The following is a 27,752-nucleotide window of genomic DNA, read 5'->3' as shown; positions in this document are numbered from 1 at the left end:
TGACTTCATGATGCTGCCACCAGATTCTTTATGTGTTGTACATTCTTCACCCATTTACAAATGGAAAACACCTAGTGAGGACTAGCAAGTCACTCTTAAAATACTGTCTGAATGCACAAACCTTACAGAGGGCTGCTGCTTAAGTCTCCTGCTATCCCTAGACTGGAGGAAATAGCAAAATACTATATTGAAATGTACCAAAAATTGATAGAAGATAGGGAGAGGGAGAAATCCTTTGTGCATTTGGTACATCCATACGTGGCCAGTGAGGTGTTTGTAAATGGTCAAATGCCCTCCAGCTAAAGAGGAGAAGCACAAACTATTCCACAGGTCTTATCAGTAAGACAGAAAGCCAGGAAAACCTAAAATGACAGAGACTACCTCGCCCCTGATGGCAAATTACAGCATGCAAAGGAAGGAAGATGGATGAAAAGACACGTAATATGTGTGATAGGGTTGTACAGCTTGGATTATTCTACTGGATATGCTGTGCCTCAATTTTTCTTTCCTATTTGCAGTCTGGATATAGAGCGTACAGAGGAAAAGTTAAATAAAGAAGAAAACAGTATCTGAAGTTGGCGTTGAGGTGGTTTTCATAAAACGGAGATTTCTCAGTCTTAATTCTTTGTATTGATTTTTATGGGAAGTTTATGAAATATTTAGCAATGTGAATGCAGAAAAGTAACTTAGAAATAAGCTCTTACTCTGGTGGTTGCATAGAAGTTTCTGCAGGCATCCTCTGAAAGCAAATTATGTCTCTCCATCCTCCTTCATTCCCTCTCCACCTTCCAGCAGGGAAAGTGGTATTATGCCTTCCGTAAACATGGAGACTAAGAGCTAAATGTTGGAGGTAGAAGGTAGAAATTCACTGCAGGGAAGTATCCTGAATTTGTGTATATTTTTCTGATGTTCTGCTGTGCTATTCTATATAATCTTTGTCCTTACAGCATTTAATACTGACATCCTCTTAGGATTATTCAAGAGAAAACATTAAGTATTTATGGCCATAGTTAATATCTTTATAAATAGTTTATAATAGGATCTGCCATAATAAAAGTTTGAAATAGTTTCCATTATAATTCTTTGTTTTCACATATTCTAAAATTTACAAAATACTTGTTTTGGGAGGTGAAATGTTCTGTGTTGTGAGTCTTGGAAGTATTTTTTCCTCTTGAACTCAGAGTATAATCCTTTCAGCTATTTTGGAATTATAGGGAAATGGGAAAAATACTTTTTCCCTTTCTACAATAATAATAATAAAAATAAAAAAAATCCTCAGCTACACTTTTAACAATACTACAGGGAAAACAAGTTAAGTTTGAAATATGTGGTAAGATCTACTGCCTTTGCTTGCTCTGAGGGAAAAATTAAAAATAAAGTTATAAATGACGGAAAAATAACATCAAACTGTTCCCAGTAACATCTGCTAAGCTTATTAGCAGAAACTAATAAAAACCCACCCCCTTAATGACGTTGCTGCACATTCCCTTTGCCTGAGGCCATCCAGCCCTCATTCCAGGCTGCTGTGGCTCCCAGCTGGTCTCTAGACCTTCGCAGATCCTTAGTGTGTCTCTCACTCACTTGGCTGCCATGTGGCCCCAAATTGTGAGGGGTCAGGGATGTGCCTGTCCTCTTCCCATGTGTGAACAACACTGGTGCTTCTCCTGACTGCTACTTCTAGGGCCTTGCAGCCGTGTGATGCCAGCCTACAGCTAAAAAAATATAGTTTTTTAACCAAGAGCAGACTTTTATTGGTTTAGATCATTTTCTACGTAGAGCTTTGCAAAGTCCAAGGGTTGGTTTTGTCACAAAAGTTCTGTGTTGTCATGAGAAACAACAGAATGTACCAGAATGGCTTTCACGTTTAGTCTTTCTCTAAGTGCACCTGTGTTGAGCTGTCCTAAAAGATACTAAAATAGCATGAAATTCAAATGTACATGGAATTGAAACACAGGTTTTACTGAGTATCTGGTCCTTGTGGGAGAGAAGGAGTAACACACAAACCTACAGGTATGTGGACAAACAGGCCCTTCTGCATGGCATCAGTGCTGTGTCTGTGTTGCTGCCCCTTGCCTGGAGAGCATTTCCCGCACCCCGCAGCTCTGGGACAAAGGAACGAAATATGAGATTACAAGCATGAAGAGATCTCAAACCCCTTTACGCTTACTGCATATCACCTCCCTGGTCTCATGGTGTTTATGCAACATGCCTGCCATGCCTGTCCATAACGTGTTGAGTAGCGGAGATACCTACAGCTGTAGCTGGCACTAATACCATTGCAACCAGTAAGGTGATAGCAGTGTGGTTTTTAAAATGAGGGTTCGCCATCAGAATGGTATAGGAAGTAGTTTGTGTAAGGAACATGGTAAAAGCCACTCATGGATGTTTTATCCTTACCTTGCTCTTCAAAAATAAGGTGCACAAGCAAGACACAACCTGAATCTGCAGCCTAGTTAAAGCACTCAGATGTGTTAGGAAAAATGAGGATTTGGGCCCCTGCTACCAGAGTTGCACCATTTTAAACAGCAAAGTTGCAGGATAAAAATTAGAAATAATCAAAAAAGCCATATGCAGATATTACATCTTTCAGGCAAGGCCTTCAGGCTGTCTCTCACTTGTCCTTCCAGGCCCATCGCTCTTGCATTCCTTGCTGTGGCGTTGCGTCATTTAAAATGGGCATCATGCCTGCTAACTCCTGCTGCCCATGCAGTGGGTGGCTCAGGGCCTTATAGAGGTTTTTGGAAGCTCCTTTTCTGTCCCAGCCGCATAGTTGGCAAATGTTTTATCTACTGGACCTTGGCCTGTCTCGTCACAGTTGAGTGTCTTTCTACATCCATTCTTATGGGCAAGCTTGGGCCTCAGATACCTCACATTGAAGTTTTGGTGGATCTTTACTGTTAGCTGTCAGGGAAATTGTCAACAGCTGAAAAAGAAACTGTGCTTTATTCTAAATATTTGGGGGGATGTTAATTCTGAAAGTTCAGCTGTGTTACTTTACTCATTTCTGCAGTCACAGAAAGAAAATGAAACAGGTACAACCAGTTCTGGTAGGAACTCATATTCCTTTCACCTCAGTACTTTGTGAAGCATGGATGAAAAATGTAAATGCTAATGTTTGCTCCTTTTGGTTTTGTTGAGGTTTTAGTAAAAATCCAGGTAAATCAAGTGAAAAGTTAAATTTGAGATAGTATTAATACACTGTTCCTCTTGCCAAAAATCAAGAAAAGCATATATCAATAGAGTAATTGTGCCATCTTTTTAAGGTTGCAATCTTCCTTAACTTTTTTGAGCATGTAGCAGTCCTTGTAAGATTTAAAACACATTTCTTGTTGCATCATGTACATGGAAATGCACGTGCACACAGACAAGTAACTGCACAAACGATCATGTATTTTGGCCTAATTGATTTGAAATCAGTGGACACATGCTATTGTCCCCCAGTTTGTCCTAATTGCCATTTTGTGCTCATGTAAGGAAGAAAATTCTGGTTGTGTTTAGTGGCAGCATTCCCAATTGACTTCAGTTGTTCCAAGAGTGATGAGGCATCTTAATTCTTAAACTAAATCCACTCATGTGTTTTGATTTCTCAAGCCTCTGTAATTCATTCCTTTTTTTATTTTGAAACAATTAATTTCATTTCATTTGCAAGCTCTAGAACTACTGTCAACCTTTACTCTCCCATCAATCTTATTTTTGGCTTCCTGGAGCTTTGCATACAATATGCTAGTGTAAACATTATTTTTGTTTATTAAAAAAAAAAGAAAAAAAAATAATTGAAGTTGCCTCTTCTTAGAACTAAGCTGTAAAAGAGGTATAACACAATTGCACTAATTAAGAAGAGCGGTTGGTTTTGTTTGCTTTTTTTTTTCCCTTAGCAAAGTGCCAGAAAGGAAAGATCAATACAGGAGAACCTATTTCATTCTGCACCAAAGGGAGTTGGAAAAGATCCACTTGAACTCTTAGCACTGAAATGCCGGAGGCTGATGTAATTAAGTAAACCAGCTGAGAACTGAAAAATAACCTGATAAAACTAAGAGATTATAAGTATGAAAGAGCTGATGCACAGTTCTGCATCTTCTGATAGAGGAAGTAGGGTTTGCTGGGAATTTTGAAAGGCTTGTCTTTGTTGACAATTAGTTATTTTGCACTGGAAATTGTTGATTAATTGAAAAATGTTTGAATAACACTTAGAAATTGCTGCAATATCTTTTGTTGCCCTTTTTTAAAAATAAATAGTTGTGGGTTTGGTTCCAAATGGCTTCTCAGTTTGAAATGTAATTTATAGTTTAAAGAAAAATAGTATTCATGTGGAAATAAAATTTTCAGCAGTGATGTCCACCAGTGCTTAATGGACCAAGTTATTTTTATTAATATTTTTGTATTAGGTTTGATTTTTCAAAATTTTTTAATGTTTTGATGATGTATTATTTTGTTAAAATTTTACCAGGACAGGGCAACCATTTTGATAATTTATTGCAGATTTTTTTAAAGGATAAATAGAGGTAGGCACAGTTATGCTTGAAAATAAGAGAGATTCATCTGTTCAAAAGCACGTCTTTATAGGTATTGTATAATAAACCGACTTTCTCCCTGAACAAAGATTTTATTTAAATGAAAATCCCATTTTTGTCAGATTTGCCCACACAGCATTTGATTCATCAAGAGTGACCTCTTCAAGACAGAATTCCAGGTTCAATGACTGCCACATGTCTATAGTTGTCATTCCTTTTACCTCCTCTTTCTTCAATTGGCACCAGATTTTGAACGCTGATATGGTTGAGTTCAGTGATTAATTGTATGAGATATCCTAACATGTCAGGATCCAAGCTAGACCTTTTTTTTATCAGTGCCATTTTTTGTGAAGCTCTCAGATGCAGACGCAGTTGTTACTTCTTTTTGACAGTGTAGTCTTACAGGCAGGGATGAGAATGGGCATGAGCTGGGGCTCCCTGGCTTTGTTTCGATTTAGTGTGGCCTTTTAAAAATCAACAGAAGGTCAGTGTAAATAAATAGACTTAAAAACAAAACCCAGAGAAGAGGAGCCAGCCTTAACATTTGGCAGTGGAGGTTTTGTGACAAGCCTATTGCCTTTTCTCTTTGAGGTCCCTGTCCTTATTGAGCTGCTATAAATGTCGGTGACAGAGCTCTAAGTGAGACAGGACATACTGTACAGCACAATACCCATTCCTGAAGGAGGTTACCTTAGCTTTCCTTTCCCCAAAACAACAAATTTGTTAACTGTGTTTGTGAAGAAAACCTCTAAATAGTAGCAGTGTAAGTGATGCAAAGACATCTATGAGCATCTGTAAAGAGCCTAGGACAATAGCTCTGAGAGGTTTCGGTTGCCTCATTTTTGTTGTTAAATAGTTCGGATGACCTGTGGTGATCATTTAGAGGACAAGGGTAGTTAACTATTTGCCTCCTGGTTAAGAAAGGCCAGGGAGATATGGTGCGGGTCTTACTGTGAGCACATCTCTATTTGCTTTCTTAAGTGCATGATCCCTAGAAGGGACAACTGTTTATATTTAAGTTTAGTTTTTTTAAAGTGTCAAGTTCAAGCTCACAAGGAGGAGTCTGGAAGTCCTGCATGCACAAGCTGCATTTTGAACAAGGCTAGCTGTTATTTTGGTGACTGGCCATAGGTGGAGTTTGGAAAGAACTGTCTTGCATGCTCCGTACCTTGCAGACAGCAGGAATGCAATGGTCTCATTCCCTTGTCAGGATGCTTGTAAAGAAGAGATGTTTTACTCTTTAGCTGCATGAAATGGGAGGAGAGTCTGCAAGGGGAGAACGGGCCGAGTGTGCTCTTTTCCTCTCCAGAAGTTTGGTTTTGGCATTTTGGGAAAGAAACATATTGGAGTTCCTCATCAAGAAGAGGCAGCTGTGATAAATGCCAAGACTGAAGAATGCAATGGCGTGGGCCAAGCAGAGCTCGTTAGCCTTTGGGGAAGAGCTGCTGGTTACTGACTCTGTTCTGGCTCTATGGTAAGACATAGCATAGAAATACAGAAGTGTAGGGCTCATTGAAAGTTTCTGATGAAAGTATTTTTCAACAGAAAATACTGAGATTGACTAAGTGACTTGTTTTGTCAGAAGTGGCTTCTGGCTTTGGGAAATGTTGTTTTTCATTAAACTACAGAGCATATGCAAAGCAGTAACACATTGATTTGGCTATGCTGTCACGGTGCCTTCGTAGAGTCTATTTTAGTTCTCATGTTCACATTCTCTTCTCCAAGATGAGGAGAATGTAGTGGGTCCTGAGAGACACGCCTTGGTGCGTGGAGCCATCTTGGATGAGAAAACAGGAGCACAAGTATGTGAACTCCAGTTCCCATGCAGAAGGGCATCAATTTGATGACATTAAATATTTGAATTTTCTGGAATCTCTATGACACCTCTAATTTTTGCCTGTTTTTTCCCCAAAGCAAATACACAATTTCTCTCACCCCTTATCATTTTAATGACAATGTTGTTGTCATCTAAACTTTGTTGGGAAAAGACCTTTTGGCCTAGCCTTGTCAAATAAGTAGGTAAATAGTAGAACCCCACCAGGAAATAAATGCAAATTTGTGGGTTTGGTTTTTTTTAAGGGGTGGGTGTTTATTTAACAATAATGACCCCAAAAAAAGTCCGCCAAGAAGCTGACAACTGCTCAGCACTCAGTTAAAGCAGACTGGAACTTGCGAAGTTCTTCAGGGGGTAAGAGGAGGGCCATACTAGCTGTCTGATGAATTTCTGTCAGCAGGGCTGGATGCAGAAATGGGAAGTGCATGGCTTCCTATTTAGGTTTCAGGTTTAGGTTTTAGTTTAGGTGTTTTCCCTAAATGTCTGGCCTGTTTCTGCCTTCCTGAGTGGAAGATTGACTGGTGACTCCCAGTCCCTGTGGATGGCAATGCTGCTTCAAGTAGCAAATGTAAGTAAACTCCTTTCCTGAATTAGCCTCGGCTGTCCTTTGCCCCAGGGTTAGCCTGGAGGGCAGGACATGGCCCTGAAGGACCCTGTGAGCATCATTTAGAAGAGAGGCAGAGGAGTTGCGTCTTCAGATGCTATTTCAAAGTTGAAAAAATTATTTTCCCTCGATTCTTCAGCGAGATCACCCTTATTTTTGGCAACAGTGCTAAAACATGCCAGACAAAGGAAGAGCAATCCTTGAGGAAGCGGATGGGATGTGAGTAAACTATTCTTGGTTGACCTGACTAGCACTGTGCTGAACCACAGCTGTATGCGAGACTGCCTTCTCCAGACCTACTTGCATGGCCCATTAGCAAGATTCCCAGTGCTTACCCAGAGCACAGAGGAGTGTGCTGCAGGGTTAGCTTTGCTGGAGCCAGCTCAACTCCAGGTGAACGACTTAATTCAGCAAAAGCCAAGCAGCCCTAGAAGCACAACGGTAGCGTATCTGAGCTAATAAAACAGGTTTTTACCTCTGTATGGGAAGCATTTCTGCAAACCTGTCCCAGCAGAACTGAGAGTCGAGTGGTTATTTAAAGTAACTGTTAAATTTAATTTTGCATGATCTTGACAACCCATCCACTGGGGGAGGGTGAAATGTTTAGGATCCATTATACTTTGGGAAGTCTTAGTAGGCTCTGCTCACATGTTTGGACATTCTCAAATATGTGCAGGATCACAACTCAAATCTTTAAGGCAAGTTTGAAGTAAAGAGAACTTTCTGTTATGTGTAATTGGGTACAGGAAAACATGTTGCAAGTAAAGGAAACTCAAACACATGTTTGAATGCTTTTGGTAAATACTCCTGACATTGTGAAGAATTAAGATGTTATTGCTGATTTAAATGTGAAATGTCTCCAAAGGCACATCAGTATTGTTTATAAACTATAATTTATTACTTTAAAAAACCTCTTAATCTACGTAATACTGATCTCCAGTAACAAAAGGAGACCATCAATTAGCAGAAATAAATCTGTCACAATGATAACTAAAAGTTTCTGTGATTTTCTACAGAAGTTTGCATTTCTACATTTAAAAAAATTTCATTGACGGGGAGACTAGTTGTTTGTTCTTTATGAATCAAAATTGGAGATACATAAAAGATAAGTATGTTCCTCTCCTCCCCACCATGTCTTCTATAGCCTCTTTTATTTGGGGTGTTTATCTGTGGAGAAGAAGGAAATCAAAGAGAGCGTTAATGAAATTGAGTATGGTTTCTCATAGCTCAGCCAAATTTCTAATGAATAGATTTCTCTGGGTCAAAGCCAAGATCTGTGTATCACTTCGGATGGGTAAAAGCTTTACAGTTGTGTATCTGATTGCTGCACTGGCATCTGTGGGAGGGAAGAAACCTTAAATGTATGAGTGGCGATCATCTGGTTATTTGTGGCATGGTAACAATGTGTATAAAGATATGATCCGACACATATGTCAAAGTAATTCCTGTTGACTGACTTCAGGGAAGATGCATTGTAAATCCAACTACTCTGTGTGCTTGGGATTCTGATACAAAGGTAGTTGCTGTGGAGGATTTTCTGGGGCTGTCAGACTATTTATTTTGCAGTCAGGCTGATTTTTTCTGGTTTTAATTCATTTAAGAAAATTCGTCTTTAGAAAAATGAACAAAAAATATCACTCCTCCTTTCCCTTCCCTTCCCATTCCCAAAGTAACCCTCCGTATATGGGAAACACCGTGCTAATGTCTTAAATTAGCAGGATGCATCCAGAAACAGCATCTGTAGTTTCTTGATTTCTTTTTTTTAATAAAGTTCATTTTACCACAAAGTACGTCATTGCTGAAACTGAATTTTTGTAAGAGGTTTCATCTTTACCAACTTTCCTACCACCAAATTCTGAAACTGCTATTTTTAAAATGCTTTTAGAAGTGTTATGTCGGATGTTTTTTCTAAACCCACAGCTATCAAAGTTTCTTGATTTATTGTTATCACAGGCATAGCAGCAATACGGATGTATTTTAAGTACTCAGACAGGGATGGAAATGGCCTTAACTGTTGCCATGAATGTCTGCCTTGTTCTTCATTGTATGGAGATGATTATGCAAAAAGGGGCACAGGGATTTATTAATTATTCAGAACCGAGTCTGTTTATCTGAAAGAAGCATGTATAAAGTTATCCTGAAAGTGGTGCTTTCACTGCCTAGTCGCCAACCTTGGTAACTAAAGCCCTTACAGCTAGCTACCAGAGCTTCCAGTCTCCTGATCCTGTGGCAGAGAAATTTGAGCCCATTTTACAGATGAGAGATTGAGGAGAAAAGAGACCAAATGGCTTCCCAGGGCAATATGTGGCATGTGTGACAGGACTGGCTGTTGGATACAGCTGATGTTGTCCTCAGCCAGAATCTTAGCAGAAAGTGATCATCCTTTCCAAAGTAGATGAAATTTTCCTCATCGAGACTGCCCAATTTTCAGTATTTTGTTTCTTCTGGTCCTCTGTGAAGTACAAATTGTAATAATAAAGACTAGAATACTTGAGAAAGATGTCTCTCAATTTAGTAAGCTGTGGTTTCTTATGGAAAACCAGCATCCGAGCCATTGATGAAATATAGCAGCCCAGGAGAATAAGAGGCTTACCAGGGTTCGAAAGACCTCCATTTACATAAATATGCACAGACATCTGTTACAGTCATGAGTGACCTGCTGGTTTAAATCATCAGCAGGGGAAACTTGTAGTTGATCAGCATTGCTTGCAGTAGCAGGTGCTACTTTAGGCAACAGGAATTACTGAAGAGGTTTTCGATGAACAAAGACCTTTCCGCTTGCCAAGAAGAGACATACGGGAAATTGAAACAAACGGCACACGCCTACAGTCTTTCATTTGAAATATGTGACAAGAGCGTAGTGTGTGCTTCTGCGTCCAAACCTTTACATGATTAGTTATAGGTATGGTGTGGCTGACAAAGTTGCAAAGTTTATGTCTGAGAAGTACTTACGGCTTTTAAAACCAAACTCCTTAAGTCAGATTCCCAAACAGAAATGAATCATCAAGATTTAATGGAAAATGTTCAAAACAAATTTATCATCTAAAACCAATGTTTTTATTATCAGAGAATATGCCCAAAATAGTAAGTAAAACTGTCATCCTAAAAGGTTACGATTACTTAAGTGAATAACTGAAGTTTAATTCTTGCTCATCATTAATCAACAGAGACATTATAACTTTATATAATGCCAGGATATTTGTATTCCTTGTTGGCACAAGGTATATGGTGTTCTCTCTCTTTTTTTTTTTTCCTCCCTCTCCCCCTGCCCTGTAATAAAATTTGTAATCTTATCTTAAATTTACATTTGTTTCTATTTTATGGGAACTTTATTTAAGTTCACTGTGTAGCATGGTTTTGTAAGGAAAGAATCTGTCTTTACAGTGGATGAACTACTGGACAGAAAACTAGATTACAAACTTGGGGCTGCAAAAAGGTTATGATTTAGTGTGTTACGCATGACTATAATTGCCAGCAGTCCTGAAAAGGAAGTGCTCACACAGTAAAAAGGAGAGTCCAAAGAACCTGTAGGAAAGCCGCAGAAGTAAAAGAGTTGACATTTTCAAAAACTTCCAAGATTTAAAATGCTCCCTCTGACTCTCTCATATATGTTAAATACTGCTCTTTATTTATAATAAAAGGTCCGGTTTGGTTTGAGTACTTGATTCACAATATTTAATGGGTGCCTCACATTGGGACATAACAGCTCTAATAACTATATAAGATCTTTAAATATCTTAATAATTCCCACCGCTATTTTGATAACAGATTTCATAATAAATCAAGATAAAACAAAACCTGTTCTTTTCTTTCCCTTTAAACAGAGCGTGGATCACACTTCTCGTAAACCTCATCATATTGAGGTTGGGCTAAGATGAGCATAACCAGTGACGAAGTGAATTTCTTGGTGTATCGCTATCTCCAGGAATCGGGTAAATGTCCTGTCTTTCCTCACAACTTCAGGTCATAGATGAAATGGGAAAATTAGCTTTTTGCATGGTGTTGCTTTAGGAATGTTGCATGGAGTGTTTCAGACTGATAGACTAAATATTTCTTGCACAAACCCATGTTTCTCTAAAATCATGGTCTTGAACATAATAAAAGTGCAAACATACGCAGGTACAAAGTAAACATTGCAGTTAGGCAAAATAAGAAAATAAATAACAAATGTTTTTGTAGAGTTACATCATCTCAGCCAAAGTAATTTTTGGCAGCACAGGCACAAAGCACATGAATTTTGAATCTTTTTTCTTAGCTACGTGAAATAATTCTGTCAGATACTTATTAAGTAAAGAGGAATTGTCTAAATTAGTTTTATATTGGCTGTAAAGAGAAATTTGCGTGCAAGCATCTGATGTTTTAGAATTTCATTAGGGTAATTATGTATGTAAACTGAGCTGCACAAGTGTCAGTGTGGCTCTGTCTTAGTATCACTTCCACCTCTATCTGTTCCCATATCAGAAAATAATTTTACAGGGCTTTTCCTTTTAGAAGGAAAGCCTCCATCTTTCCTTCAAAAACAAGATTGAAATGGAAACTTAATTTTAGGGTCTATTTTGGTTTTGGAGTCTTGATTCCACTCTTTGATGGCAAGAAGTAGAAATTCTCTTCACTAATGGAAAATGTTATCTTAGTGCAGAGGTGATAGGGGAGGTAAGAAACACTGAGGAAGGATTTATAGCCAGGATCCCAGTTTACTTGGTACTGGCCCTGTGTTCTGAGTTGGTAAAAGTAGAATTGACTAAAAATATTTCATGTTTTCATATGCTGAAAGAAACAAAAAAAAAATTCTGTAAAAAATACATGTCTTCCTATCAGAAGACTCAAAGCCAGATTTAGAAGAAGCCCCCAAGACTTGAGAGCTGTCTTGGACAGGAGACCAAAATCCAGCATGTAGAAGATACTGGATTAGCCTCCTTCTGTTGGTCATTGTAACTAGCATTCATTACATATGCTATTTTGATTTAGTTCTTCTACTTCCAAGACTATTTCAATCCCAGGAACCCAAATCCCTATGCAAGGAATCTCCACTGAAATGGAGAAGATTTATAATACTTTTTCAGGATTTGGTCTTTTAAAACAGCTCTTTGAGAGTCCAGTTGTGGCCTGTGTTAGAGCTGTTTTCTCACATTATATTCTTCTCTCTAATAATGGAGCTTATAAAAAGTAGTCTAGTTCTGGCATGCAATCAGATGAAAGAAAGATAGGAACTAACAAAACTAAAATTTCACCCAAAGTTTATTTTTAAAAATAAGCTATTGGGTACCACACTGGAAAGGGCTTTTGAACATTAGAGCAATGCACAGATGGATGTAATGGAAGCCTAAACAATCCTGAAGTTGTTTTACATTGTTGCATTTGTATTGTAGGAGATTCTGTGCAACAGTGTATTAATACAGTAACTTTTCCAGATGTGAAAAAAGACAACCAGCCTTTTTTATTCCTTTTGTTAGATGGGTAGGTGGGTTAGTGTTGTGTAGTGATTCAGAAGGAGGCCTTACAAAGTCAATCAAGAATGGTGGTATCAGCCAAATGTCAGGAAGAAGTTCTTCTAGGTAACCCATCTCCCACAAGCAAGCAATCACTTTTGCCATTTTAGGGAGAACTTCACATACAAATTTTCATATTAACTGCAAGTTGTACTGCTTTTACCTTCTTATGTAAAGGGCCAAAAGTTTTTCTTACTTGATCCACACACACTAAAGGCATTCACAAAAACATTTTATTTCCACTGCTCTGTTGTATTTTACTCATTTAAAAGAGTAGAAGATGAGTTTAAATATTTGAAGAAATATTCAAATGTGCTTCAAACTGAGCATATTGAAATCTAGATGCTAGGTATTAATTTAGTAGATACACCTGACAGTTTGCTAGTAATTCCATTCAGCAAATAAGAGCTATAACCAATTGTGAATCCACTAATCTATTTAAAAAGCTTCTTACATTTAATTTGAAACTTCTTTCATACTGTCATTGTTTTTTCCAAAGAAATTTTTATATCTGTATTTTCAGATAAAGTAGGTTAATAAGACAGAAATTGTTACACAGCATCTTGCCTTTCCACCTGCTGGTATAAATTCCATAAGATGTGGCAGGAGATGAAAAATGTTTAATCAGTAGCTTCAGAAACGATGCATACCAAATTTAGAGGGCTAGTGTTTAAATGCAGTTTAAGTTCAAACCCCTACAGTTTAAGGAGTTTACTGAAAACAAGGTTATCACATTGATTATTTACTAACATTAGCTGAACCCAAAGCTTCTAAAAATTATATCAAGCACAGCCATAAAGGTTGCTTACAAGACCATAAAAAAGTTCAGTTTGTTTTTCAGGTATCTGTCCTTTAATCTTATCCTGTAAAACTTCCTGGCTTTCCCATAAAATGTAGGCAAATGGTAGGAGGAAGAGAGAAAAGACAAAAGGAAATACATATGGCAGACAAAATAGTTCACGTATTTTGAGGCTGCAAGGCACAGAAGCACTTGAGATTATTTGAAACGTTATAGCAAAGATGCTGATGTGTGCTTTACACTTCATTATGAAAATGCTGGCAGGTCTTCTAGTAGAAGTTCATCTTTTCTAAAATTCAAGTTAGAAGTGAAATTCAATAATTCTATTTCTTCCTTAATTCTCAAGTCAGACTAGAAAACTTGCAGAGTGTTAATAGAGTTGAACTGTCTAAACCATTATTGTTGCTTTTTAACAAATCTTGGCATACCAAAGGGAGTTCCAGTGAACTGGAAAAAGCAAATGTTGCACCAGAATTTTTAAAGGTTAAACAAGATGATCCAGGTAACTATAGGTCAAACAAAATCACTGGAAGGTTGAAACTAGGTACCTCCAACAAAAAATAAAGAGATGACATCATCCCTAATGCCAGACAGAAGGATAATGGATCTTGTCGAACAAACTTGATACTGCTTTTTCCAAAATCACAAATGAATTTGACAGAGATAGCTGTGCTGACAATAATACAGTTAGACTGCTTTATGACATTTACTTAGTCTTGCAACACTGTGTTTAAAAATGAAATTAAATAACAGTGTGTAAAATCAGTGTAATCCGGGGTTACCAAATGGATTAAAAATGGGCTAACAGAAACATCTTGAAAAGTTATTAGAGTTGGGAAATTTCAAAGGTTGCTTTAGTGGGAACTCAGGAATCTGTTCTTGGCATAATGCTGCTCAATAGCTTTATCAGTTACCTGGAAGGAAATATAAAATGATCTTCGAGTACATTTGCAGATGGAATGAAATAGTAAGTTGTGGCGCTTGATGAGTTATACTGACTGATCATGTGGTTTAACAGAAAAAAATGCACCCAGGGAGACTGCTTTGAGTTGCCTGCTGCTGGAGAAGCAGGCTGAAGAAGATTCCTGGTCCAGGGACAGTGCAGTCAAAACCCTTCAGGACTTGGACAAGTTAAGGCTCTAATTGCTTAGCTGTATTAAAATAAGTAACAAAATAATTGTTTCTTCACATAGGTGACTCTCTCAGGGTTTATCTATGCCCAGAAAAACAAAGCAGTCAGGCATAATTTCCATTTAGGCTCCGTGGGTTGATGGCATAGAAATTCCACCACTATGGTGGCTAGGTGTTGTCACTTCCACTCTAGGACCATGAACGCCCCCCTTCTTGAGGTATAAAGACGTAGAGTGTTTAATTTCAGTTTAAGATTATTACTTCCTATCCAAAAGTCAAGTCCTGCAATGTTCAGTTTGCTCCTTTTTGAATATGAGCTTTTTGGTGCACAATTTAAAGTGACCCAATTCTCAAAAGTGCTGAGTACTTCCCAGCATTGTTTATCCCAAGAGACAAACTTCTAAGTCAGGTTATATTTATTCGTAGGTGTCTTGATTCAAAGACCACCTTTAAATGAAAATGTCGGCCTCGGTTGCTAAAGTCAGGCTTACATTATGTCTACACTATGAGTGTACTACCAGTGTGGAGATAGGAGCACACAAAATAATCCTGTGGTGGGCATAATTATACCAACAAAGCAGGTACATTCACAAAAGTGAAACAGGACATACCAAAGAAGCCACAGTTCTGTCGTCCAGCTTACATTGATTCAGCTTTGCACCTCTTCAAACTCCTGAGAAGCATACTTTTGCGAACAGCCATCTTCACTGCTGACATAGTCCTTCTGTTGGTTTTCTTCAGAGTGAAGAGCTGTGTTTCTAAAAAAACATACAGAATTCAGAATATAGAGTTTTCACATTCTTCATCTGCCCAAAAGAGAAACAGATAATTATTTGTCTTTTGGAATGAAGGTCAGAGCAGTACAGTGCAATGGGAGTAATAAGGATTCCAAGGAAAATTGAAAAGGGGGAGGAGACAGCAAAACCAAGGGAAATCAAATCTCACACGTACCTTTTAATCTAAAATGTGCTGCCATCTGTTGTGAATGACAAATCCTATCATAGGTCCAAACGCTACGTTAGATTACCTTCCCTACCCAGCCCAAGTTGTCAATTCTTACATACATGTTGCAGTATAGAATCGTTATCTGAAAATCAGCTCCCCAGTTGTCTGTGGCTTATACAGCTCTCCAGTAGGGCATTTATTGTAGTGGACGTCTGGCAATGACTTGTTAGAGTTAAGGTTGTGTAACAGTTCCCGGTTTTACTCACACTTTTACTGTTCAGTTTGAATTTTTCCATGTTTTATGACATATACTTGATAAACTATTCCTCGGTGTACAATCTGTACCATGTCCAAGACAATAAAAACACTATCTGGATGCTTTTGTTAAAAAGATGTCAATGAAATTTTTAGCTGCTGACTTGGGACAATTTACCATTATACTTTAGAATTGTCATTTGTTTTCTTCCCAACCATAAAAATTAAGGCAGCTAATAATGTAGTTGTTTTCATTCTGTAGATTCACTGTGATAGCAGCGCAGTGGTCTGTTTGGTTCATGGTTGACAGATTTTCCTTGTTTTCCTAAAAGAGATAAGATTTTTCTCTCAGGTTTTAAGCATAGATTCAAGGGCACATAGAGCACGAAGCGTTTCTGTGAATAACAGCACAAAATCCTTTGTAGAGTTAGACATGTGCGAACACCAGCCTCTCCTGTTAACCACCACATCCAGGGCATTTTACTCTCACTCTGCCTTTGAAAATTACGAGAGAATCCAAAATACAGATATTCTGAAGCTTCTGGGATTTCATCATCATGATGTTTTCCAACTAGGTACTAGTAGCTGGAATAGTACTAAATTACAATTTTTCCAATGACATTTAAAATTTTTTGAAAAGGAAGCAACAAAATTTGAAGGAAAATATCTTCCTTATGGCTCATTCTCTTTTTTAACAAGGAGATTTTATACAAAATAGAAGCAGCACAGTTTGCTTGGGTAAGTTCTCAGGCAATAGGGAATGCTGAAGATCGATATTCAGTTCTCTTGACTTTGTGCCTTACGCAGCAGTCTTTACTTAACATAAGCCTATGTAATTTTTCTCTGAAGTCCATCCTTTTTCTGCATGTGATGTGTGTTTAGAGTATTTTGAACAACTGTGTATGGCACAGAGTTCCTGAGTCACAGATGAGAGAAGTGCATGTTGAAAATAGTTCAGATTAAACATAGCATAAAATATTGGCATATATAGGTCAGCTAAATTTGCTTCAAAGCTAACTGCTTTCTTTGCGTAGGAAGACTGCTGCTAGGTAGAAGGGAAATGTACAGTGCATGGGTTTTGCTTAAATTATTAAAATCTACACCTTGAAGAATAATTCATTAGAAGAATGAATCACTTGGTCGATAAAAGCACTTGTCCAGCATGACAGCAAAAACAATAGTGTTCACTGATGGTAGAGGCAGTAGATAAAAAATTTTCTTTTGACTTTTTTGTTTTCTTCCAATTTGTCTCATTAGGATCGTAGGATAGTTCAGACTGGATGGTATTGCAGGAGATGACAGAACCAGAAAATAGTTCAGGTTTGCAGGGACCTTTGGAGATCATCTAGTCCAACTCCCCTGCTCACAGCAGGGTTAGCTGCAGCAAGTTGCTCAGGGCAGTGTCCAGTCAGGTTCTGAATATCTTCAAGGATGGAGAGTCCACAACCTGCCTGGACAGCCTATTCAATATCAGTCATTTTGTTTCAATGGAATTCATGTGTGTTTCAGTTTGTGCTCCTTGCCTCTGATCCTGTACCTTGGCACCACTGAGAAGAACCTGGCTCCACCCTCTGCATCCCTTGCAGGTATTGATGCACATGAATAAGGTCACCCATGAGCCTTCTCTTCTCCAGGCTGAGCAGTCCCAACTCTCTCAATCGCTCCTTGTATGCCAGATGCTCCAGTCCAGTCATCATCTTAGTGGTCTTTTCACTCGACTCTCTCCAGTATGTCCCTGTCTCTCATGTAGTGGGGAGCCCAGAACTGGACACAGTACTCCAGGCGTGTCTCACCAGGGCTGAGCAGAGGGCAAGGATCCCTTCCACTGATCTGCTGGCAATGCTTTTCGTAGCACAGCTCAAGATGCTGTTGGATTTCCTTGCTGCAAGGGCTCACGTTCAGCTAGTCCAGCCTTCTGCTCAATGCTGGGGAGCCTCAAAGATCTTTTAAAGAACTTATACATAAAGGTGCTGTTAAACACAATAGCGACTGGAATGCTCTTGAAGCTCTGTACATAGCTATGATGTAATAGTAAGGACGGAGACCTTTTGTTTGCTGAGGGAAAAATACATCCTTGAAATGGCATCCTGCCAGCTAGAGATAAAGCACACATTTGAGTGTTGTTTCAATAACAATCTATGGCTGCATTATTTGTGTCTACATACGTGTTATCACTGGCTCTTGGGCCACATGTATTCTGCCTGCAGTGTAGAGTAACTGTAGTTCATAGACCTACAGCTCAGCTGCACTGATATAAAGACCCTTGTGTATTTGCTTAGCTTCTCTTTGCACAGGTGCTTTTGTGCTAGTGTAACTGGGTGCTGAACAAGTATTACTAAGTAAATAAAATAACACATTTTTTAAGGAAATATGTAAAAACTGGGTGTTTAAAACTGGCCTTAAAGTTTTTGTGCCGTAATTTTCCTGTTTGAGAGCAAAGTTAATACTATGTACAGTACCTCACAGCAAATGTTAAAAGGTTATAGTCCTAAAATGTATTGAAATCCTCTGAGGAAAGACTATTACAGGTGTGCTGGGACAATTTTTAACATTCTTTTTTTATTATTTCAAAGTACTGTTTATGAATTTGTAGGTGAATATGTGTTTCTAAATGCAGTATGAATGAGATGCTAACTGTATTATTCAGGAACTGGTGTTAAGACTGTAGGCAGGGATTCTTTCACCTTTTCGGCTGTACAATCACAAGGCTTTGGAGCAATACAAACTCCTTTTTTTATTCTCATGGTTTAGCACAGATCTGATTTGTGGGCATGCAGCCCTATTTATATGATGTGTTATCCTCTTTAGGGCCAGCGTACTCAATTAAAATAAAATTACTTAAGCGTATGATCCAAATCTCTGATATACTGGAAGTTGGATATAGAACCAACATTTGTGACCTTTCATGAATTATTTGAGATAAATAAAGCCACGGTGTTGTTCTAGGCATGGAATATGTGTTAAAGTGACTCTTGAATAAGGACACTTGAGAAATTTGACAAAAAACCATTTTGGTTTACATAAAAGTGTTTCCTAAAAGTCACCCCAGAATGAACATTCCTATCTAATGAGAAACCATCTGTAGCTATATATATAGTATATAATGTAACATAATATAACCCCCCCAGTATAATATATATGTAGTAAAAAATAGTGTACTATCAAAAGGGTATATAAGGGGTTTTAATAAACAGCTGCTATGTTTCTTTTTCTAGTCTCTCCCCTACTTTCTGTATTTCTTTTAAACTGTGGAGGAAGTGACTGTATGATTCCAGAAACAGTGAGACTGACTATGAATTTGAAATTATACTTCATAGCTGGAGGATGGGTGACTGCTGAAAAGACAAATCCATTTCTCAAATAAGAACTGTATTATTATGCACAGTTTCTATCTCTGCTAGTAATCATTTACTCTCTTTGCAAATACTAACTACATTTTAAGAAAATCAAGGTCAACATTAGAAGTCAAGCTTTACTGGGCTGCAGTTCCAAAACCATTTTTTTTTAAACTTATCAAAGCTGTAGATCTTGGGAAGGATGAAGCTGATAGGTTAAAGGTAAATACTTCTCCCAGCTTCCTTTAGAGATAAGCAAATTGGTTTCTAAGCCAACAGCACCTGTGTGAGTCAAAACCACATTGTGTACATTTTTCGTAGAGCAGTTGAACACATGCTAGAAGTATTTGATGATCAGCTTCCCAAAATCCAGATTCCACAATGGAGAGGAAAAAATATTTTTACAGCTAAAGAAGTTATTGGTTTTGTCATACTTTGTTCTGGTTATATTTTCAAAAGAATGTAACAAGCTGTATGAGAGCCATTTTTATGTGCATTTATACACAGACTTAGAGTGAAAAGATACCTACTTTATATATATACATATAAACAATAGTTTCAGATGTTTTGTGGTGCCATTCAAGAGGTCCTTCTGAGAACTTCTTCCTCTGTGTCTTTTACCCCTGTTGCATAACAACAGCAATATAAATTATAGCGTAAGAAAAGCAATACTTAGTGCAGAATTTTGTAAGCTCCTGTGAAGGGAAAAAATACACTGAGTATCTTGGGTTTTTGCCATTTGCAAAACCCTGCTTACGTTGTATTTCCTTCTAGGTCTCTTCACAATTTTCTAAACTTGGCTATTTTAATTTTTCTTTGGCCTGAAAGTTGCCATATAAGTGTTGGATCTTAGACACTGAGCAAACATGGTGACTTCTAAGTTACGCAAACATAAACAATTACACCTTTGAAAATTTATTCCGTAGCACAGATACTGGTTCTGATCACTTCATGTCCTGTTTTTTAAAGCTTCCATAAATGCAGTATTACAGGGGTATTAAGAAAATAGGATGTTGGATGGAAGGCAGATACCTGTAGGTCAAGATGGCTTTGCTAGTAAAACCAGTGAAGTGCTACTCATTTGTCAATTTACTGCTTTTCTTATGATTCTCCAGGCCCAGTGAAAGAAGCTCTGTCTTGCAGCTTTGCAAGTTTTGCTAATAACCTGGACACTGAGGACTTTCTGCCTCACAGCTATGGCAGTTACAAAGCACCCCTCCTCACACCTAACCAGCATAGCTGAATTAGGACTCAGTTTGTAGTCACCATCAGCAGAGACCATCCTGGTGTTGAAGTTTCTGAATGTCCACTGAGTGTCAGCTGTGGTGTCCTACTTGCCACTGCTTATAGGTGTATATTAGAACTGATAGAAGAACATAGCTTATGGAAATAAATTGTGAAGTATATATGACTGTGAAAGTCTCTTCCATAAATGTGATCCTTAGAATGATGCATGCCTCTTTGGATGTTTGGTTGCACAGACAGGGCTGAAAGATAACAAACAGCATCCCATTAATTTAGAAGGAAAAGATTTTATTTTTTTTTTCTTGCCGTGGCCTCTGTAGGTTATTTCAAACCTTGCCCATAGTTGCATTAAATGGCTAGATCTGTGTTGACATTTATTCTCAATTGTCAGTCTAATTTACACAGAGTGAGTGAAAAAGAGGATTATTTCAGACCTTGTTTTCAAAAGATTTTGAGTTCCTCTTTCCATTGCTTGTGTTCTGTTTTCTGTCTGTATCGTATTTCTCTTTTTGTTAATTCGCAGCCCTCAGAAAGGCTTAAACAGTGAGTGCCAAGTATCGCTCATCAAAAGATCATTTCCAAGTTGTATTAATCTTTTCCAACATATTTTACTGTATGAAAAAGAAAAAAAAAACTGTCAAAAACATTCTTAGGCACATAGTAAAATAATTTTGGGTAGCAGACATTTAATCTGAATTCTTGGCAGAAGGTTAACAGGTCAGATATCCAAGGAAAAAAAGGGTGTAACATTTAATATTAGTGAATAATCACTTCTACAAAACTTGGGGTAACTAAGCACTCTATAATTTTGGCAACTAACACAAGCTACAGATAGGGATCCTTTCTTTGTATTTCCCAGGGACTGTGAAAGAGCTTGTAATACAGGACACATTTCCCAGGGTTCTGGAAATAATTTTAATCGTTCAGCAATCCTAATCTTGCAACAAATGTACGAACCCTATTGTTCAGCTGATTTTTCTAAAAATATATTTCAACTGTGGTTGTCTATTTTAAATTGCTAATGTGTGTCCTTGTTAAGCCCTTTATGTAATTGCAAAGGTAACTCTTCAAAAATAAGCAGACACTGCCAAAACCAGAGAGGCACTCTAGGATGTATTACCGAGAAAGAAAAAGCTCAGCTAGGAGAAGAATCTCAGTCTGCTGTGAATAATAAACAAGATGTGATGTAGGATTTTTGCTCACCTTTTTTGTTAACCGTTTGTAGAATCTTATCAGCGGCTTGAGGCACCAGACACTTGTTAACTGCAGCTGAATGTATTTTGGAGAAACTGGTGTCCTTTTTGCGAGGCCTCTGCATATGTACACTAGGGTTTTATGACCATATTTTTATGGATACATAATTACATTTAGACAGAAACCTAAGGAGAAGCAAGCATAGGGATCCATGTTACATTCTCAGTTCTCACTCTGTGCATCATATAGAAGGGGAAATACTAGGCTCTAAAATGGCAGCTGCAGTCAAGTGCAGTGAAGAACAACATTGTATTGTCTTGGGCAGTGGGCAAGAAATTATGTCATTTACCTCAGGAACTAGATTAGTGTGTGTTAGGCCCAGGATTAAGAAAATACAGTTGCTCTAAGTTAAACTGTTTGCTTCTGGTTTTGCAGCCAGAAATTGCATTCAAAAATGCCCTTAGTGATACATGTCCCTTGCTTCTCTACATTGTTAAATCCAGACCCATAAAAGTATTAATTTAGTGTTAACTGTGTTGTTTGTATATCATTAGTATTTGGAGGAAATTATTTTGTTAATGGTCATATTTCACTCTACTTAAGTGGAATTTTTTTAAACTGCAGTGGTGGGGCTCCAAATGTATTTCAGATGACCACATTATGCCACTCTTCCCTTTTTGCCTTCCTGCTTAGATGACACTCCCAAGACCCAAACATCAAACTCAGGAAGATGTTATTCCACTGATTGCATCTGGTTTCTTTGGCAGGCAGTTGTGCAAGCAGCTTTGGAGTTACTTGGGTTTGGTAACATGGTAAAGCAGCTGATGGGACCATGTGGGGACATCTTTTCCTCCTGCATGTGATTTTCTTTTGACTCATTATTCTGTGGAATGTTTCTACTTGATGTGTCTAAATCTCCCAGGATTTTTGCCCATACACCCATTTATGGTCATAAAGATGACTTTCCTTTACCCCCATAGAACCATCTTTTTTTTTCCCTGCAGCCTGTACAGCTGTAGTCAGCTCTTACATGCCTTACATTCTTGCATGAATTTTACATCGGTCAAAGTCTCAGCAGTAGTGCCAGATACAAGACTGCCTTAAGAAAACAGGCACTTATGCAGCCAGAAAGCTTGAGATTGCCAGTGGATCCCATTATAGCAGTCGCAGGTTGGTTCTACTGAGCCAGAAGTCTTAATCATTTCTAAAACCTTGCTCATTTTTGTATCCTGTACCTGCCAAATACTTTCAAAGAGAACAGTGTGTTACTTCAGGGATGAGGATTGGAAGAGCTGGTACTGGAAATTTCCAAAAAGAAAGACAACACAATGTCAGAGACATCAATGAAATAAGAAGTGTTGATTATTTCCACCTCGAGATGGTTAAATTGTTACAGAAGAAGAAGGGGTCGTCAGATTATTTTTTCTTCTCTCTTTCTATCGAGGTAATAACCTCACTAATTTAGTGATTTCCGGAAATTGAATTTAAGATCGCTGGATTTGAAAACCTCAATCTGGACTACTTGAGTTAAAGAAATAGGAAAATTTATTAAAGGAAATGACACAGACCTCGATATGAAATCTCACTCTTTTCCAGGACAGAGGGCCACACTGGGCATTAGTTATAGAAAGATTTATAGGAATGGGTTGTCACTTACTCTCAGTGTTGCAATAGAGACTTTTCATCATAAAGATGCCTGAGATGTGTGTGAAAGGTAATTTGATGTTCATAATTCTTTATTCTCTGTTTCATTCTACAGTAACAAATGTTTCAGTGAAGAATCTTATGAATAATTAAACTAATTTGAAAATAACTTTTAATTTTTATATTTTTATATTTTATATTTTTAAAATTTATTTGAACAGTGAATTAGTGAGATTTATTGGGGAAAACTAAGTCCAGCTAATTCACAAACAGAAACTTTCATAGTATTCAACAGATCACTTAACTCTTGCTAATCAGAGCATCCCCAAGGTAACTCCTGAGTAACCGGCAAACACTGAAACACTTCAGACTTCGTTGCTTCCACAGAGCACTCTTTGTCATTCCCCTCACCTGTACAAACGCAGCAGTAGGTGCTGTAGCTGTTACAATTTAAGATTGCAGTTTAAACAAGACTTGCTTTTTATGGTGCTAAAGGGATCAGAAAATGAAAGGAGCACTTAGTGAATGTCAGTTAGCTGGATCTGTGATTGCCAAATGAGCTAGCGTGGGGAATACTCAGCAGCACCCCACTTGCTTGCCTAAAAAGAAGAACCTTCACTCCCAGAAGAGGTGAGACACATCTCTGGAGAAGACAAGGCATTCCCCAGGCCACGTGGCTGCCCAGTGCCCTTTCCTACATCTATGTTTGACAGGCATTTCTGCTGTGAGCCAGGCATATTACAAACAATTAAAACTATGTAGCCTGCAGATCAAAGAGCCACATTATGTTCATTAAATAAAACCTAGTCATTTTATGATCGATGACAAATCTTGTTTTAAGGGGAGGCCATTTTTAACTGAAAAAGGAGCAGCCAAGGGAAAAATAACTCGATCATCTCCATTTTTGCAGTTACAGCAAAATCTCCGTGAAATTTTGCAAAACGCAGCCCTACATATGCATTTTTTGGCACCGCCTAGGGCAAGAATTCCCAAATGGCTGTGTATGTACCACTGAGAGTATATACAGACACCTTGGTGTGGGAAAAGATACAGCAGAGAACCAGGACCTGTTATCACTGTCAGTACAAAAAAGTGCAGGAATCTCTCAATGAGGAATTTCACTCAATTTTCAAGTTAAAAGCACTTGCATAACAATTTTGAGGTTTGGGGAGGGTGCCATTTAAGTCATTTTTTCTGCATTCATTATTTCCTCTATGCTTTTATGAAATCTTTCAAGACCAACTATTCCACAACTGATAGGTCACCTCCCTTTGAGGTGATCATACTAAGATCTGTACTGTTCGTTTGGATTTTTTTTTTTCATGTATGATAATGTATTTACAGATTATATATAGTTTGATGGTTTATGTTTTCCCATCTTTTTTGAGGTAGAAAAAAGCTGGATGTCATTCTCTCAAGTCTGCTGAAAGATGCTATCTAGGGCACTGGTCATGTCACATCACAAGTGACTGTCAAGTTCGCTGGTATGAAACCAGTGTGTATTCATGTCTAACCTTAAAAGCTCATAGTCTTACTGCATGTGTCCTCAAAGAGTTTACTACATTAAGATTTCATCTATTGGTGCTGTTTGAATAGAAATTACTGTTTTTATAGAGTGATTGTTAGAGTCACTAAAATGACAGAATTTATGAGACATAATGCATACGGACACAGATTTGCAACTTTCATTCATTTCACTGCTACTAAAGCATTTTGAGTTTGGGTCTATTGTAATTTCATGTCATCCCTACTGCATCCTTTCCTCAAATCCCCACTTGCAGAGCACCTTCTGTCTCTGCTCTCGCTCCCCAACTGCCTTGACAGCCTGCGCAGCATCATTGGAGGAGGGGGATGGTGCTTGTGTCTTGGCTTTGCCTTCCCCAGTGTGGTTTCATGAACTTAGAAGGAGAGCCAAGTTAACATTTGTAACACAAATTAACATTTGAAAAAAACTTGCCTTTGTTTAATAGAAATCACCTTTTTGTAAGACTGAACTGTAGAGCTGCAACATTTCTATATAATTCAGTGTACTCATGTGCAGAGCCCCAAAGAGAACTGATGACATCTGGTAACTATAAAAGCAAAGCTCAGGTGATTCTTCAGTGTTATCAGAAAACTGACGTGGGTACAGCTTCATTCAGGATTTTGTTAACTGCATTGGCTACTTTTAAAACCAGTTTACTTTCATATGAGCCTTATTAAATGCTACAGTGGTACAAGCATTCAGGAGGTAATTAGCTATCAGTCAGTGGGCTGGTTGATTTGTTTCTGTTGTGTTTGTTTTTCTATTAATTACAATTTTATGGGAGGATTTTTCCAAGAAGGGTGAGGAACACAGTGTCCAGTAGCACCCACTTAAGCAGTTTTGCTCTGTTGATTTTCAGTATTTAGATCTTATCAGATAAGAATTTAGGAAAGTTTGTCACAACTGCTGGAGATCTGTGAGTGAGATTGCTCTTCAGTGGAAGTGTGGCCAGGAGTTTTGTGTTTCCTCATCTAACATGTGCTTTGGTAGTAGTTTCTTAGCATGGAGAGAAACAGTAAATTAACAAGATTCATTGCAATAACACAGCTTGGTTTTGTGCTGAGAAGTCCCTTCTCTCACGTGTGTGAGGTGAGATGTGTTGCTCTTTGGAGATGTGGCAACTCAGTACTGGACAAAGAGGTTAGCTGTGTGCCACAATCATCTGTCTGCTGGCAAAGATGGGGCTTGGTATATGCCAGCAGCCAACTAAAAAGTCTGCAGGATACCAAATGCAATAATGAGAGGTACAAAGTCATAGTTACAATTAAGGCTACTGTAGATCCATCCGAATGATCTTACGCTTTTTTACATTTTCTGTTGATGTTAGTTGGTTGCCATTTTTATGCCATCCTTCTTTCAATTGAATTGGAGACCATGTTACAATTTTCTGAGCTGCTGACTCACAAACTAGCTGCTGGCTTTTTTAGCAATCAACTTCAGTGCTTCTGGACAGCAGCTTGATTTTCCTATTCTTCTCCATTCTTAAGTAGATTTGCTGATTTATCCATCATGCATTTTAAAGTTCATTCCTTTTCAATAAGGTATTGTCACTGTCGTTGATTAATTTAAATACACATAAATTAAGTGGGATCTGATTCTCTAAGTCTGGTTTTTATGCCATGTTTTTATATATACATAGAGATTTCAAGTCCTGGATCTCGCAGACACAGGCTGTGTATGCTCAGTGCTTGATTTCTTTCTCATTGTGGTGCCCAGTAACGTGCTTAGATGTCCTGCAAAACTAATAAGGGAAAAACATGGTCTATTTTGGATGCAACAGGAGGTTCAGCAGGTCATAAACTAGACCAGGACATAAAGAGCAATACAGGATAAGGACTGAACTGGGGATTAGATACATGATACTGTAGTTTTTCAGGTGTTTTTTCCTGTGCTTTATTTTTATGCCTTGTAATCCTACATAATTCTGCTCATAGGTGGACCTGCTGCTTCCTAAAAAGTGTCCAGAGCATCCCCCAAAATGGGGGGACTGCTAGGAAGGGAAGGTAGGGTTGGGAACAGAGAGGGTAGAGACTGTTACCAGGAAGAGGAGAAAAACAGTGGCAGAATAAAATGTGTAGGGGGAGAGAATCACAGAGAAATACATACCTCGGTTTCAAATGTGGGAGGCATTCTGTTTCTCAGCTTGTTTTTGCTATCTATCTACGATTATAATTGAGCTAGCTGCAAAAAGGATCTTGAAAACAATTTGAGTGAGAGAGAGAAAGCATTGCTGTGGAGTGAGCCCAAAATCCTGTCCTCCAGCCCACACACAATTGGACATTGCAGTGATATGGGGGAAATCCCTTAACGGACAAAACTATAAATGAAACTACTGTTGACAAGGGGAAGAGGCGCAGCTATATTTAACGGAAGTATTTTCATTTGAGAGCTGCTTTCTTTTTCTTTTTTTTTTTCTTTCTTGTCTAGTCGGTGGAGGCTGCAAGGGCTCTTCCTGTTTGAAACAGTGCATGGGTGGTTTCCCCAAGGCTTTTAATGTTAGATTAATGCTCTGGAGACAGTGTGGTGATAAATGGGTTCCTACAGTTATATCTACATCCTGTTCCCCCTCCCCCTCCCGCATCTGCCCCTATGTACAGTCGCTCTGCAGCGTTTGCCTTCATACCCAGCAACAGTTTCAAACAGCTTCAGCCAGCATTTAAGGCACCACTCTTTAAAATTTGTCCACCAAAATTCTTTAATTTTCAGTGCCGTCACCTTCATTACCCCTTATTTGTCAGACAATGACAAAAATGAAACAAGGAAAAGAAAGACTTCTGGATAAAGACGGGCCACCGCGCTGGCTTGTCGTCTGGTGCCTGACAGATCCCAATTAATTACTTTAACTGTTACTGTTCACTTTCAGAAAATAGGTTTACAGGAGTGGCCTTTCTGTTGTTTCACATTTTAATGGCAATGCTCTGCACGTCATATTGTACTCAGCAATAAATGAGCAGAGGATTTGAAATCTCTTCACTGGTATAAGGGAATGGCTCCCCTGTGTCAGCTGCATCTATGCCTTGATTTTATACAACTTGCGTGCTGATAGAGATTTAAGTATTTAGCTTCAGGAAACACCAACACTGAAATGCAGCAAGGGAAATGAAGGTTTGAGGCACTTTTTATTGCTGGACTTGCCCTTGTGGCAATTCCTGGTTTTTATGTGTTTGTTTTCAGTTAGTGCAGTTCTGTGGTTATTTTTCTCTGCGTGCATTTCCATTTCTATACGGTTTCCCCTGTATGT

The 27,752-nt window shown here is 38.3% G+C and overlaps 1 protein-coding gene across 12 annotated transcripts in view; it reads left to right on the top strand.

Annotated features, from left to right (window-relative positions):
- TBL1X (transducin beta like 1 X-linked) overlaps positions 1–27,752 on the top strand; it is a 200,912-nt gene that overhangs the window by 132,909 nt on the left and 40,251 nt on the right. For 11 of the 12 annotated variants that reach the window (XM_074814871.1, XM_074814866.1, XM_074814865.1 and 8 more), the window contains one exon: positions 10,774–10,881. In XM_074814871.1, the coding sequence (XP_074670972.1) occupies positions 10,824–10,881 (58 nt within the window). In that variant the 5' untranslated portion in view covers positions 10,774–10,823. Of the gene's footprint in view, positions 1–10,773; positions 10,882–17,077; positions 17,155–27,752 lie in introns of those variants that run through there. The other variant, XM_074814872.1, reaches the window with a different exon arrangement.

The sequence above is a fragment of the Strix aluco genome, chromosome 2, assembly GCF_031877795.1.
Source record: "Strix aluco isolate bStrAlu1 chromosome 2, bStrAlu1.hap1, whole genome shotgun sequence".
NCBI lineage: Eukaryota > Metazoa > Chordata > Aves > Strigiformes > Strigidae > Strix > Strix aluco.
Note: the sequence above shows the minus strand (reverse complement) of the source record. Positions and strands in the feature narration are given on the sequence as shown.